Here is a 14,726-nt window from a genome sequence, read left to right as displayed (position 1 = left end):
CGCTTGTCGGCGTTAAAATATCGGCGTACGACGACGGCGTATACGTATGCGGCACCATTTGCCTCCATCGGTGCAGCGCACCACATGAAAAATGCCGTCGTCTTATTAAGAAAATTAATGGTACATACCGAAGGAAGCCGCCGCACATTTGCTGTACCGTCAACGCGACGGCGAACAGAACCCAATAAGTAAACCATCGGTTGTCCGGCGACACGGACGAGCGGTGGTCGGCGGCCGGCAACTTTTCGACGGTGCGCATCATCAGCGCGGTGGTCGCGTAAGCGGGATACGCGAATCCCAGCAGGTCGCTGACCAGCGCCGAGTACAGGCTGCCCGGGATCAGGAACATGCACGTGGCGCAAACCACGCCGAAGAACAGCTTCAGGCGGCTGATGCCGGTCCTGTCCTCGGCCCAGGAAAACAGGCCGTTCCAAGGTCTGGAGATGGCGCGCAACGCGGCGTCGATGTCGTTCAAGGCGGATAACACGTTCGCGGACATTGCGTACGGTAAGGACCACGTTCACGGTTCGATTATGTCGCTGAAAAAACGCCGTCGATTTTATTTTTAACGATCAAAGACTGTACTATAGTTTAAAAATATAAACGTTTTTTTTTTATTCTGTTTATTCTGTCTTTCTGTTCGCAAACTCTTTAGTTATTTAGTTAAATTATTGATCGAGTGTTCTATTTTTGTATTATTTTTATTTAAACAGATTTATTTGTTTATTTATTTTGTCATGGTGAACTTGGTGAAGACACAAGTGACGAGCGTACGAAAAAGAACGTTGCTGACATACCTTTCTATTTTCAGACAGAAAATTGACATCTTTGTTATTTGCCTTTACAAAAGTAACTAAGTGCTATATATTTACAGAACACTTTTTGTATACCTATTGGCTATTTGGTATGACAATCTGCATTTACAATCAGATAAAACCATAGGCGTGTGCAGGAATTTTTCACAGGGTATGCAGAATTGTTTTAGTAAGGGTTACTTGATCTACTTCAATTTATAATATCTCTATATAATATAATAATAAGCTTATAATAAATTAAAATTTTTTAGATGCTATTTTATTGATAATGAAGATAAAAAATATTAGTTGTAAATTTAATATATTATTATTGACTATTGTATAAAATAAAAACAATTATTAATTTACATATTATACTACATATACTTACTAACCTACTCTCAATAATCAGTTTTAAATAATTAAACAATTTTTCAACGAAAATTTAAAGTAGACACACATTTTTGCATCCTGTGTGCACGCCTATGGATAAAGCATATTGTCATTTAATAACCACCAGTTATAAGTGCTCGTATTATAATATATTCCTATAACTATGTAAGATTAGAGCATAGGGCAGATTAAATTAAAAATATATTTTATTTTTGTTTTTTTGGTATTTTATTTTTTGATTGTATGAATGTAGACTATATATTTTTATTAACTTATGCAATGCACCTACTTAATGACATTTCTATATTTTGTTTTAATCTAAAGTACTGGATGTATAAATTACAAAATTTGCCAAATGAAACCCAAGTAATATTTCTCCTGCCAAATGACAATCACGATCATTCAAGACTTCAAGCTAACTTCACTTCTTTTCTTACCAATTACCATTGCTGCATCTGTTCCTAGTTCACTAATGTTATTACTAAATACATAATTAGCTAAAAAGTAAGGATTACAATAATATAATAACATTTACTATGTATATTCAATACAATTGGGATTTAGATTTATACAAGACTTAGGTAAGTTAACTAGGTGCATAGTGTTAATAGGTAAATAGTGTTAAGTTCAGTTAATTCATTTTTTATTTCAGTCGCAGACTACAATCTTGAAATGGATCTGGCAACATTAATGACTTATTTTGAGCGCTTTTGGATGGATCAAGTAACTCCACTGAGATTTACTGTATACAGGCTCCAACATAGGACTAACAATTTTATTGAGTCATACCATTCTTCGCTCTTACGGCTCATGGGACAACGTCCACAATTATATAGATTTTATGGTAATTTTTTTTATTAAATACTCAAATTTTGAAAAGTAATAATACTCTGCTTTGGTTCGTATGTTTACAGATAATTTAAGAACAATAGAACTTAGAGCAAGAAATGACTTTACTAGAGCATTAAATGGTCAAAGAGTAAGAATAATTGTTATTGCTTATTGTTAATAAATCTATTCAAGTATTGATTGAATTATAAAAGAGACATATTTTTATGAACACATTTTTTAGGTAAGACAATCAGATTATAGGATTTATCCACAAAACAACACAACTATAAATAATGCGTGGTTTAATGTGGAAAATGGGAGGTACACGTTGGAAGACTTTTTAAGGAATGTTTCTTATACTCCAGAACGGATACTCAGAAATGAATTGGGAGAGCCAAATTTTGAGCCACGTGAGTGTTTCTGAAATATAATAAATATACTAAAAATATTTTGATGTAATTAACTGTTTTGAAAAAATAATGCTTACTTAAACTTTATAGGACCAGCTGCTAATGTTCAACCACTACCACAACCCCTCAACCACTAATATTGGGCCCTCTACGTCCGCCTTCACCACTCCCAGTTTTGCCACTTCAAAACAGGGTCATAAATATTCGTGGAAGAGGTAGAATTAGTCGCTAACTACATCAACTTTATCCATTAGCTAAAAACATATTTTAATACATCTTATAAGAAAACGACACTAAAACAGCAGGTGTTGTCTTTGTCTTACACATATCATAACAAATTGTACGTTCTAAATAATCCATCCAACTCTATTATATTTAATATAAATGAACTGACATATTACCAAATTTAGAATATTATTGGGTGAAGTTTATAATTTTTTTTTCATATTTTAATTTTAAAGCAAAATATGAGAATTTTAAAATGATCATAACTAGCTCTAAAATTAAAATATATAGAATAAAACTTATTAGATTTAATAGATAATATTCTTACTTCTAAATTTGATAATAGGTCAATTCTCTCTAATATTAAAAAAATAATAGAGTTAGATGGATTATTTAGAACGTACAATTTGTTATGGTATGTGTTTGTGAGATAGAGATAACACATGCAGGTATAGCATACACTTAAGGCAATAAATCAAAGACTTAATATATTACATTTAGTTCTTGTAAAAATGTACAATTAATTATATAAATACATTTATAGGAAATAGGGGAAGAGCAAATATAAGACGAGGTCGAATAAATGGTCGTGGAGTTGCAGAAGCTTGGGCAGAGTTTTATCGTGATCTAAACAATGGTAAAATTTAAAAAAAAATGGCTATATGTGTACTGCTTTTCCTGTACAGTAGGTTATAAGTGGTTCACTGTAATAGAAGTTATTAAATTTAAATTCAATAATTGAATTTGTATATTATACCCTATAATTATTAGTCAAATTAAAAATCTCTAAATTCTACATATTTAAATGAATATATATTCGTTTTGGCAGAAAATATTATTTAATGCATGCATTTTTGATTTCATGAAAATTAAAACTTTAGACACTAGTAAAAAAGGTTTCAATTGACTTAAACTCGATTTCTTTAATAATTATTGTAAAAAAAATTAAGTACAACCTTGTATTCAATTTTCAATAATTAGCTTTTAATACAACATTGTTAATATATTTTCTTACTTTTGACCTCCATAATGCACTAAGAATATTCAGTTTAGTATTGGAAACCACTTCCAAAGTTGAAAATCGAAGCATTATCTCGACTGTTTATCATGTACACAGACACAAATAATAATAATAGTAATAATAATAAAAAGATATCATTGTAAACTTAATACATTCATCGGGGCGATCATAATCTAGAATTCAGTTACTAAAATAATACAAATTATAGTTCTAACACAAGTTAAATATATTTATATTTTAAAATAATTTCAAAACCAGTACTAGAACCAGAACTAGAACCACAATCAGAACCACAATCAGGTCAAGAAATTATAGAAAATCCAAGTAAGCTATAACAAATTAACAACAGTAATGTTTGGGACACACATCACATTTTTCCCCATAATAATATACTGAATATACAAATATCTAAATTAGTTAAAACTTTAAAAATATAATTTAGATTTTCAAATTCTGAGCTTAAGCTATATAATATATATTTTTTGTATTTACACATTTTTTTCTGAAGCATAATATGATTCAATCTCCAAAGGGTATCTAAAATTTAGAATATAATATTATATAGTTAGTACTTTTGAGAGTCCAGTGTCTTAAATTCCCAGTTATTATTTTAAATTATTTTTAAAAAAACTATTATTAGACAAATAGGAATTTTTACACAACATTGATTTTTTACAAATTTTATTTAATAATTTAGTAATTTAGAACATTTTTATTGAAAAAAAAAGTTTATCTAAAATAATAGTCATTACTATGTCTATAAACTTAGAAATGATTTAAAATTTTCGTTTAAGTAATAATAACACAATACACAAATAAAGTTTTTATATTTTAAAAATAAAAACAAGTTCAGTATCTAAGTGTTGTATTATTTATATTTCATTACTTCAATATTTGTTACCTATATAATATAAATTATTACATTTTTAAATAACCTTTAAAAAAATATATTTTTCAGTTGTTTTAGAAGTATGCATAATTTGCATGGAAGGAGTGGCAAATATTATATGCCAGCCATGTTGTCATGCATTTTGCAACACTTGTGTAACAATAAGACTCTTGGAGGAAAATTTTAATACTTGTCCATTGTGCAGGAGATATGTAGACGAGTACAGAGGATATGTACCATAATAATATTTTTTTAATTTTTAAACATACATACCTATTAATATGTAAAGTTAAATTTAGTTTAATATATATATAAACTTTCTAATGTAATGAACAAAGACTTTTTCCTTATTTAAATACTGTATATTTGTGACCTGTTATTTTATTTCCTAGTATTTTGTAATGTCATCTTGAGACTTCATATACGATATACCTAAATGTATTAGGCATGAATAAAATTGGATTTGTGAAAAATAATGATTCAAATTTAAAATTGAATGCTGATATAATTTAAATAAGTATATGTTGTAATGTACCTCCTATAATATGTGATTATACTTGCATACTGCATAGTCAATATGAAATAAAATAATATCAATGATGTAACTGTGACCTATTAAGGTAATATAACATATTTCAATATTTATGGTTACAATAACTAAAATCTAAATACATTTTTGTAGATACCTATCCTTAATAAATGTGAGATAAAAATTGCATTATTTGCATTATAATGAATGAGAATAAACTTCTAAAATATGCTGCAGACATTCCATGAATACTTAATGTCATATATTACTTAATCATAACTAAGAATTATAAACTAAAGCGATAAATGTAATGTGTTAAAAAATATTTAATTATTATTTAAGAATTATCAATTAAGAAAGTAAAGTTTGTGAAGGTCTATAAAAAAGCTAAAATGTAAATAAAATTAGGAATTTGTGAACTTCATTTACCTTTAATAGCTTTATACAATACACCAGTGGTTCTTAATCGGTGTTCCGCGGAACACAGGTGTTCCATGGACTTAATATAAGACGCGTTCCGACAAAATTTTAAAATCAGTGAAAAAAATTTTATTTAGTATTTCTATTTTCATTCTCTTAATATTTTGTCTTTTAAAACAAAACACAATGATATAAGTAAGACGTTTTACTAACATATTTGCAAACTGTTTTATGCTATACATTTATTGTTTAATATACCTATTAGACAATTAAAAAATTAATATAATTACTATTTTATTTTACGGCTGTGTTCCGCGAAAACCTCATAAAGTATTTGGTGTAAATAGTAGTACCTAAATACTGTGGCGCTACCAGACTCCACTAGAATTTATTTCAGTTAAAACCACAGATATATACTATTAACAAATAGTTATTATAATGTGAGCGCCAGTTTTTTTTTTTTTTGAAACGAATATTTAGTGGACCTATTTACTATTTTTGGAAAATGTGTTATGGGAAATACGTTTTGGGGAACAAAAGTTCTAAATCTGTTCCACAATTACTTTTTTAAGCAAAATACGAGACTAAATAGATTTTTGTTTAAAAATGTATTTGTATCATTAAAATTATATTTGTTCCAATGCCCTTTATTTCATGAAAATATCTTCCAATTATTACTTGTTCCAAAAAATATTTCTTCCAATAGACATTTGTTCCAAACTTGTCCAAACAAAAGTCTAATGGGACAAATATTTTGTGGAACTATAAAAATTGTCCCGTCGCGGCGTCGCCCCGGCTACCGCAGCAGCAAAGCTCTACAGTCTACACTCTACATATTGTCGACAAGTCCGATCCCCACCACCACCGCAGTCGCAGACCCTTTAGATACGCAAGTGGCAAGTACGCAACGCAAACACGCGATCACAACATTACTGTACTATACATATATTTAAATGTATATACACAGACTATATGAAATTATTTTCATATAGTCTGTGGTATATATACTAGTAACCGTATAATATCTAATCTGTATTCTATGCCGTATATATTGTGTGTATATATATACATACATATTCTACACGGACCGACCGTCCCGTTTCTTCGTACAGGTCCATCCCGCACCGACCGATTACCGTTTTAGGTAATTTACAAGTGCATTATCGCCCAACACCGTACAGCTACTATGTAGTCCGGACTTAGCATTTATTATAACGTAGCTTCTGCCGCCGCCTCTAGCCAATCGTTTGCACCGCCACCGCACCCGTTCACGACAACGACTACGACGACAGAGTACAAACATTATCAATATCCAATGTGCTCGTAATATTTCGGTCAGTGAACGCGATACCTACCCGATAATATTATTATTTATCATTATTATTATTATTGTTATTCACGATCATCCATCCCGTTTGCGTCGCGCAAGTGCTCGTTCCTCGAAACTGGTAAGTCGTGTTTCCGTCCACCGAACACGCGTCTGTTTGTCACTGGCCCCTGTACCGATTTCCAAATTCCAAATAATATCGGGGCCCGAGGCTGCAGCCCCCTACCCCCCCCCCCCTAAGTTGTGTTCTGAGTGCAGCAGATGTGCGGCGGTCTTCTCCGGTTAGTGCCATTTTACTTCCTGATCAAGACCGCGTTTTTCGCATGGTGCGCCGCACGGCACACCGATGGAGGCCAATGGTGCCGCCTACGTGTACGCCATTATTTTAACGCCGACGAGCGTTGACCAACACCGCGTATCGGGAACACGCGCGTGGCGCAAACCGAAGAACGGCTTTTGGCCGACGTCGGTCCCATGACAAAATAGAAAGGTATATCCATGATATAATAAACCCTTCCCATCCATAGTCGTGGTTCGCCTCATTTCGTTGGCCGTTAAATTACGAGCCAAAAATACAATTTTGATTAAAAATTAATAATTATGATTTATGAATAATACGAGCTTTTTACTATGACAAATTACATTTTATCATTTTTTTGTATGACGTCTGATGTAATTTTTTTTATGTTATTTTTATTAATACCTACATTACTACCACCAACTCTGTTGAGAAATATTTTATATTTAAAAGTATCTAGTAAATCTAAGTAAATAGTTCTAACTACAATATAATAAAGTTACAACACTATCATTTTAAATTAATTTCCGTGAGAATAGCTCAATTGTATTATAATATAATATCTTGCTGTTGCATTCAGCTTTAGCAATTTGACTTTACTCACTTTTCCATTCTGCATGTTATTTCTTTACAAAATGCTCGTTTTCATTGAAATAATATTCAGATAATCAGTACTGTCCATTTACTACATTTAGAAATATTTTATGATTAAATCTCATATTATAATCATTTACATGTACCTTATAATCAAGAATTGATTAATAATGTATATAATATGTATAATAGTCTGCATGAAATAAGTAATGACAATGGTACAAGATTAATTCACTTTGCTACATCACAAGATTTAACAATTAGTAGCACGTACTTTCCAAGAAAGGACATTCACAAATACACTTGGGTTTCTCCAAATGGTCGAGTTAACAATCAGATAGATCATATATTGATAAATAAAAGACACGCCAGTTGTATTAGAAAGGTAAGAACTTTTAGGGGAGCAGATGCTGACTCAGACCATTACCTATTATTCGCACAGTTTAATCTTAGACTCTCTACAAAATGGAATATGGTGAAAAAATCAGCCAGAGAAAAGTATAATATACAAAGATTAGAAGACTCTGAAGTTCAAAAAAGATTTGTTGAAATGATACTAGAAAATATTCAAATAAACCAACCTAAGAAAGAAACACAAACAATTGACTCCCTTTGGTGTAATCTAAAAGAAGTAGTAACAAACAGTGCTAGAGAGCATTTAGGTGTTGAAAAAATAAAAAAACAGAAGAATTGGTTCAATAATGTATGCAAAGAAGCAATGGATAAAAGAAACGAGTTAAGAAAGAAAGTACTACAAAATCCATCAACTAGCGAGTCTGATAGATACGAAGCACAAAGGAAGATTACAAACAAGATAATAAGAAGAGAAAAGCGTCTATATGAAAAAAAAAATGATTGAAGATATGGAAACAAATAGATTTAATCCAAAAGTATTCTTTAATTTAAGTGGCAACATTAAAAAGGGCTATAAACCACTAACAAAAATATTAACAAACAAAAGCGGAAATCTCATCACTGAAGAAAAACAAATAGTAAACGAATTTAAAGATTTTTTTGAAAAACTATTAAATAATGGACAATCTGATGACAATGAAATCGAAGAAATAGATTATTACACAGTGGAACCAGAAATCGAGGAACCTACTCAAAATGAAATCGACGTGGTTATTGATGGACTCAAAAATAACAAGGTATCAGGTGATGATGGTGTGGTTGCAGAATTGTTAAAGAGAGGAGGAGTACCGCTAAGAAAGAAGTTAACAGAAATCATTAGGTGTGTTTGGAGAGAAGAAAAAATCCCAGACGATTGGAACACTGCTATAATTTGTCCTGTATATAAAAAAGGAAACCCGACAGTAACGGAGAACTATAGAGGTATCTCTTTACTTGACGTAGGCTATAAAGTACTAACAACGGTAATCTTAGAAAGAATAAACATATATGCCAAAGACATTATCGGAAGTTACCAATGCGGTTTTAGAAAAGGTAAGTCAACCACCGACCACATCTTCGTGATAAGACAAGTGATGGAAAAATATTATGAATTCAATGAAGAACTACATATACTATTTATCGACTTCAGACAAGCTTATGATAGTATAAACAGAAGGGAACTATGGAAAGGTTTAGAACTACTCAGAATACCAAAGAAGTATATAAATCTCGTTAAAATGTGTAATGAGAAGACAATCTGTAAAATACGCTACTTACAAAATTACTCGGAAACATTCGAGGTAAAATCTGGTCTACGCCAAGGTGACGCCCTCTCTCCCACATTATTCAATCTAGCTCTGGAAAAAATAATAAGAGATACAAACGAAGAACGGAACATGGACATAATTGGGGAGTCGGTAATTTTAGCCTATGCAGATGATATTGTAATATTAGGGAAGGCCTTTTGAAGAAATTATTCAAACAACCGAGAAACTGGTCAAGAAAAGTAAGTCGATGGGCCTATGTATAAATGAAAATAAAACCAAGTATATGTTAATGTCAAGAAATAATCAGAATACAAACGATCTTTTAATTAGTAGCATGAAATTCGAAGCTGTAGATAATTTTAAATACCTTGGAGTAAATGTCAATAATAAGAATAATATGCATCAGGAAGTGAATGAAAGAATTATGAGTGGAAACAGGTGTTATTACAGCATAGTCAAAATACTAAAATCAAAATTACTTTCAAGGACATCAAAAATTCTTCTATATCATAGCTACTTGCGCCCAATTGTAACCTATGCTTGTGAGACCTGGTCCATAACAAAAGGCGATGAAAGGAAACTAATAAAATTTGAGAGAAAAGTACTCCGTAATATCTATGGACCACGTTTCAACCAAGAGACCAATACCTACGAAAGAAGAACAAACGATGAATTACAAAAATTGTACAAAAGACCAAATATCCTAGCATTTATTAGAAACAAACGACCAGAGTGGTTTGGACACACTTGGAGAGCAGATGGTCTATTAATAAAAAAAGTACTTGTTGAAAAAATTAACAAAACAAGGCCCCTAGGAAGACCAAGAACCCGGTGGATAGATGTGATAACCAGAGACTTGAAAGAGATAGGCCAAAATGTAACTTTTGAGCTGACGTACAACAGAGAGAGATGGCGAGACCTCTTGAAGGCAGCAATGGTTCTCAACAGACCGGTAAGCTGAGAAGAAGAAGAAGGAAGATAATATGTATAATATGTAGGATATCCAATGTTGTCAAGCGTATTGTTAAAGCATCTTTAAGACCCCAATTAGTATTCTTGTTAATATAATATAAAATTATAATAACCAATATTTTTTCTTACAGTTTAAGAACATTTGAATAGATGCCCTATTGAAGTTTATTGTAACATATCAAATACTTGGTTAATTTTATTGACATGGAGACTACATCTACCGTGTAAGAAGAACCTTCTGTTGATAAGACTACTCAGGTTAGTATATTTATTTAAAGTTTCTATTGTAACTAATTTTATATTAATCATAATTTATTTTACAGCAAAATAATCAAAAAGATACATAGTGTGTATCTAGTACAGTTACAGAATCTTTGCCCAAACAAGCAGATGTTGCTGATAGCACATCTGTAGCCACTCAACCTTCAGAGTTAAATATAGCAGATTCAAATCATCCGTCTAATGAAAAGAACCGTAAAAAAAAAGATCGTCATTTAGCTCAAGCATTGAAAACTGTTTTGAATAGTATGAATTCTTTAAATACACCAGAAGAAAAATTAGCAGCATTATGTATTAAGTATCTTATGGAATCTTATGGATCTTATGGAAGAAAACACTAAGCTAAAAGTAAATAAAATTTAAAAAATAGAAGTAGCAACATTCATTTTTTTTTAAATATATTAATTTTTGGTTTTTTAATTCTATGTATATTAGACTGCTTATAAACAAACTGAAAAAAGAGTATCTCGAGCATTAACAGAACGTGATATAGTCAGAGGTGAAATGAATAAAGCAGTTATGACAAGAAGTCGATTGGAGAGTTTGTGTAGGGAATTGCAGAAACAAAATAAAGCAATAAGAGTAATAATTTGATTTCTATATATATTATTTAATATTTTTAATTTATTAATAAAATTTGTTTTTTTTTTTTCAGGAAGAGAGTCTGAAACGTGTCAAAGAAGCTGAAGATAAACGCATGGAAATGACAAATAAATTTCAAAACACATTAAGTGAAATAGCTTCAGTAATGCAACAAAATAGTGAGAAAAACAACAAGCTTCGAGATGATAGTATGGATATGTCTTCTAGGCTTAAGAATGTGTGTGAACAATATGAGCTTAGAGAACAGGTAAATGGCGCTGTAAGCACATACAAGTTTATTATTATTATTTTTGTACAGTTCTAACTAGGAATTAATTCTTAGTATAGAATACTTGTTAATTGTTGTAGCAAGTAGTTAAGTTAGCTAAACAAATTGAGCTTGAGACTCAATTTTGTGATGCTAAGCTGGCCAAAGCAAATATGGAAATCAGTGTAGAACGAGAAACTATTTTAAATGAGAAGACTCATTTATTAAAGGTTTGTAGTTTTGAGTTTAATTTAAATTTATTAAAATTAATTTCATAAAATAATTTTCATTTTCAAAATGAAATACGACTCTATCAAACCAGAATTGAGGAAATGCAAAATACTGAAATAGACTTGCGAAACCAAATTTCCCTGTATAATGAAAAATACGAAGAATTTCAAAATGCTCTAGCACGAAGCAATAAAGTTTTTGCTGGATTTAAAGGAGATATGGAATTAGTGAGTAACAAAAAATTAATTATTTATAAGCTTTATTTGTAATGACTTATGAATATATTTTTTTATACATAGATAAACAGTTAAATAAGAAAAAGAGTCTGCTAGTTGGAAAATGCGTTATGAGCGCTGTCAGCAACTTTTAGATGAAATGACCACTGAACGTACTAGAATGATAAGTGATTTATCTGTAGCAACTCGACAATTGAGTACCTTACAAAAATTATGTCGAACTCTTCACTCTGAACGACAGGCACTTTTATCTAAGTTGGAACATGGTAAAAAAATTCCCGATTTGCCACCAGATATTACATCTGGGGAAATAGTTGAACGCATGACGGAGGCCGGCATGTGTGCAATGGCGGAATGGTTTACATGCTCAGAAAATACAAAATCTAAACGTAAATAAGTCAACATTTTTCCTCAATTTTGTACTTATGTCATTATCGCATTTCAGCGGATCAAATAAAAGAGATACTACAGTCAAAAGCAATGCTACAGTCAATTATTGAAAATTCTCTATTTTCCAAGGACTCAGCTGAGCAGCCATCCACTTACAAATGGAGAAGATATGTCGCCAGAATCTCCTTCATCATCTCAATCACCTACGTCAGATAAACCTGCCTATGATACCGGTGTAAGCAGTAGTTCTTCAGTTAATGGAGATAAAGTAGAATGTGTCGTTGAAAATAATGTTGAAAATAAGTCAGTTGATGATCAAGACTCAAGAGTCCAAAAAGACTGACATTAAAAAGGGCAAGGTAATTATAATTATTTACCACTACACAACATTTATTTTTTAAATATCTATAATCTATATGTTCCTTTGTAATAATAATAAATATATAATTTAAAATTTAATTTTAGTATAATTGTGCATATAAGATGTATCTTTTATAGTTATAAATAAAAGATCATGTATGTATGCAGAGGCGTGTTTAGAACCAAAATTTAGGACAGGCCTAGTTATAAAAATAATTTGTATAGTCAACACATTAGTGTGCTTATATAAATATAATTTTAAAATGCATATGTTGGGTATACTAAAAGGTTAAAAATCAGGGTAGGCCCGGGCCTACCAGGCCTACCCGCTGGACACGCCTCTGTATGTATGTCATGTTGTACTTCCTTAGAGTTTTTGAATAAATATATGTTAAAATCTTAGTGTCAGTGTAGTATAATAATATCAATAGTTTGATACACATTTTTATAAATAATTGTAATATATTACTATGATAATGACAAACAACAATTCTGCTGTGAGATGTAATATAGTTATAATGGAAATATTTTTTTAAAGCGGATAAAAAATATCAAAAAACAATGTATATAATCTTTATAAAAAAATAAATATATTGTGCAACACTTTCAATATATTCTAATTTAATCATAACGATAACCGAGGCGTAAACGGACGGTCAGCTGGTAACCGAAGATATAATCATATCTTGTAATACTGGCCCTATATTATTATTATGTTATATTATCGTATACATATATATATATTATAGTCACTATAGCGATCACTAAAATGTTGTTATGCACAATATAATATTATTTTAAACAACTAAAACAGCTTACGAACATATAATAATCTCATTCGTGAAAATCAATTTCTCAACAATAGGTACACTGAATTCGATTACATACACAATAATATATTGGTTTTTAACGAAAATCTTATAAAAGTTTCCAAAATATTATAGAACCGCACGCAATGGCCGCGAACAACACGTCAACCTTGAACGACATAGACGCCGCGTTGCGCGCCATCTCCAGACCTTGGAACGGCCTGTTTTCCTGGGCCGAGGACAGGACCGGCATCAGCCGCCTGAAGCTGTTCTTCGGCGTGGTTTGCGCCACGTGCATGTTCCTGATCCCGGGCAGCCTATACTCGGCGCTGGTCAGCGACCTGCTGGGATTCGCGTATCCCGCTTACGCGACCACCGCGCTGATGATGCGCACCGTCGAAAAGTTGCCGGCCGCCGACCACCGCTCGTCCGTGTCGCCGGACAATCGATGGTTTACTTATTGGGTTCTGTTCGCCGTCGCGTTGACGGTACAGCAAATGTGCGGCGGCTTCCTTCGGTATGTACCATTAATTTTCTTAATAAAGACGGCATTTTTCATGTGGTGCGCTGCACCGATGGAGGCAAATGGTGCAGCATACGTATACGCCGTCGTCGTACGCCGATATTTTAACGCCGACAAGCGTTGACCAACACCGCGTATCGGGAACACGCGCGTGGCGCAAACCGAAGAACGGCTTTTGGCCGACGTCGGTCCCATGACAAAATAGAAAGGTATATCCATGATATAATAAACCCTTCCTATCCATAGTCGTGGTTCGCCTCATTTCGATAGCCGTTAAATTACGCGCCAAAAATACAATTTTGATTAAAAATTAATAATTATGATTTATGAATAATACGAGCTTTTTACTATGACAAATTACATTTTATCATTTTTTTGTATGACGTCTGATGCAATTTTTTTTTATGTTATTCATCGATATCAATGTATTATGATATTTTAATATTAACAAATACAATCAATTTGCGAATTATTTGTTGTTAATTGTTTATACTAGATTATATAAGTTGATTGTGTTTATTTAATTCTGCATAAAACGATTTACATAGAATAAGTAAAATACTCCTATAGGTATATAATATTTACATTTTCACACACAAAATGCCAATTTGTGAGTTTTTTGGATGTGATAATGGTAGCAAAAGAAAAAGTTTGGTGAAATATCATAAAATTATGTTACATCGG

General features: G+C 31.7%; 2 protein-coding genes and 1 pseudogene across 5 annotated transcripts; all 3 read left to right on the top strand.

Annotated features, from left to right (window-relative positions):
• The first annotated feature begins 1 nt into the window (after position 1).
• LOC126550830 (uncharacterized) lies at positions 2-5,146 on the top strand. 3 transcript variants are annotated; one of them, XM_050203163.1, is made up of 8 exons: positions 2-507; positions 1,840-2,031; positions 2,102-2,166; positions 2,260-2,428; positions 2,519-2,643; positions 3,198-3,290; positions 3,933-3,998; positions 4,633-5,146. In XM_050203163.1, the coding sequence occupies exons 1-5, from the start codon at positions 348-350 to the stop codon at positions 2,563-2,565; spliced, it is 633 nt and encodes a 210-aa protein (XP_050059120.1). In that variant the 5' UTR covers positions 2-347; the 3' UTR covers positions 2,566-2,643; positions 3,198-3,290; positions 3,933-3,998; positions 4,633-5,146. The 3 variants fall into 3 exon arrangements, with proteins under 3 accessions (XP_050059120.1, XP_050059118.1, XP_050059119.1); XM_050203161.1 differs by having other exon boundaries at positions 3,939-3,998; positions 4,633-5,137; XM_050203162.1 differs by lacking the exon at positions 3,933-3,998 and having other exon boundaries at positions 4,633-5,134.
• A 5,407-nt stretch (positions 5,147-10,553) lies between these two features.
• Positions 10,554-12,854, top strand: LOC126551078 (alpha-taxilin-like; annotated as a pseudogene).
• Positions 12,609-14,512, top strand: LOC126550831 (receptor expression-enhancing protein 5-like). 2 transcript variants are annotated; one of them, XM_050203165.1, is made up of 2 exons: positions 12,609-12,709; positions 13,655-14,512. In XM_050203165.1, the coding sequence occupies exon 2, from the start codon at positions 13,666-13,668 to the stop codon at positions 14,164-14,166; it is 501 nt and encodes a 166-aa protein (XP_050059122.1). In that variant the 5' UTR covers positions 12,609-12,709; positions 13,655-13,665; the 3' UTR covers positions 14,167-14,512. The 2 variants fall into 2 exon arrangements, with proteins under 2 accessions (XP_050059122.1, XP_050059121.1); XM_050203164.1 differs by lacking the exon at positions 12,609-12,709 and adding an exon at positions 13,454-13,575.
• Positions 14,513-14,726: the final 214 nt, after the last annotated feature.

Source organism: Aphis gossypii, chromosome 3 (assembly GCF_020184175.1).
Source record: "Aphis gossypii isolate Hap1 chromosome 3, ASM2018417v2, whole genome shotgun sequence".
NCBI classification, from domain to species: Eukaryota; Metazoa; Arthropoda; class Insecta; order Hemiptera; family Aphididae; genus Aphis; species Aphis gossypii.
The sequence above is the reverse complement of the archived record's forward strand: the minus strand, read 5'-3'. Positions and strand labels throughout refer to the sequence as shown.

Coding starts and splice junctions, on each gene's coding strand:
- LOC126550830 (XM_050203163.1), top strand. CDS start 348: ATGCACGTGGCGCAAACCACGCCGAAGAACAGCTTCAGGCGGCTGATG. Junction 508..1,839: donor GTTCGCGGACATTGCGTACG/GTAAGGACCACG, acceptor TTTTTATTTCAG/TCGCAGACTACAATCTTGAA. Junction 2,167..2,259: donor GAGCATTAAATGGTCAAAGA/GTAAGAATAATT, acceptor CACATTTTTTAG/GTAAGACAATCAGATTATAG.
- LOC126550831 (XM_050203165.1), top strand. CDS start 13,666: ATGGCCGCGAACAACACGTCAACCTTGAACGACATAGACGCCGCGTTG.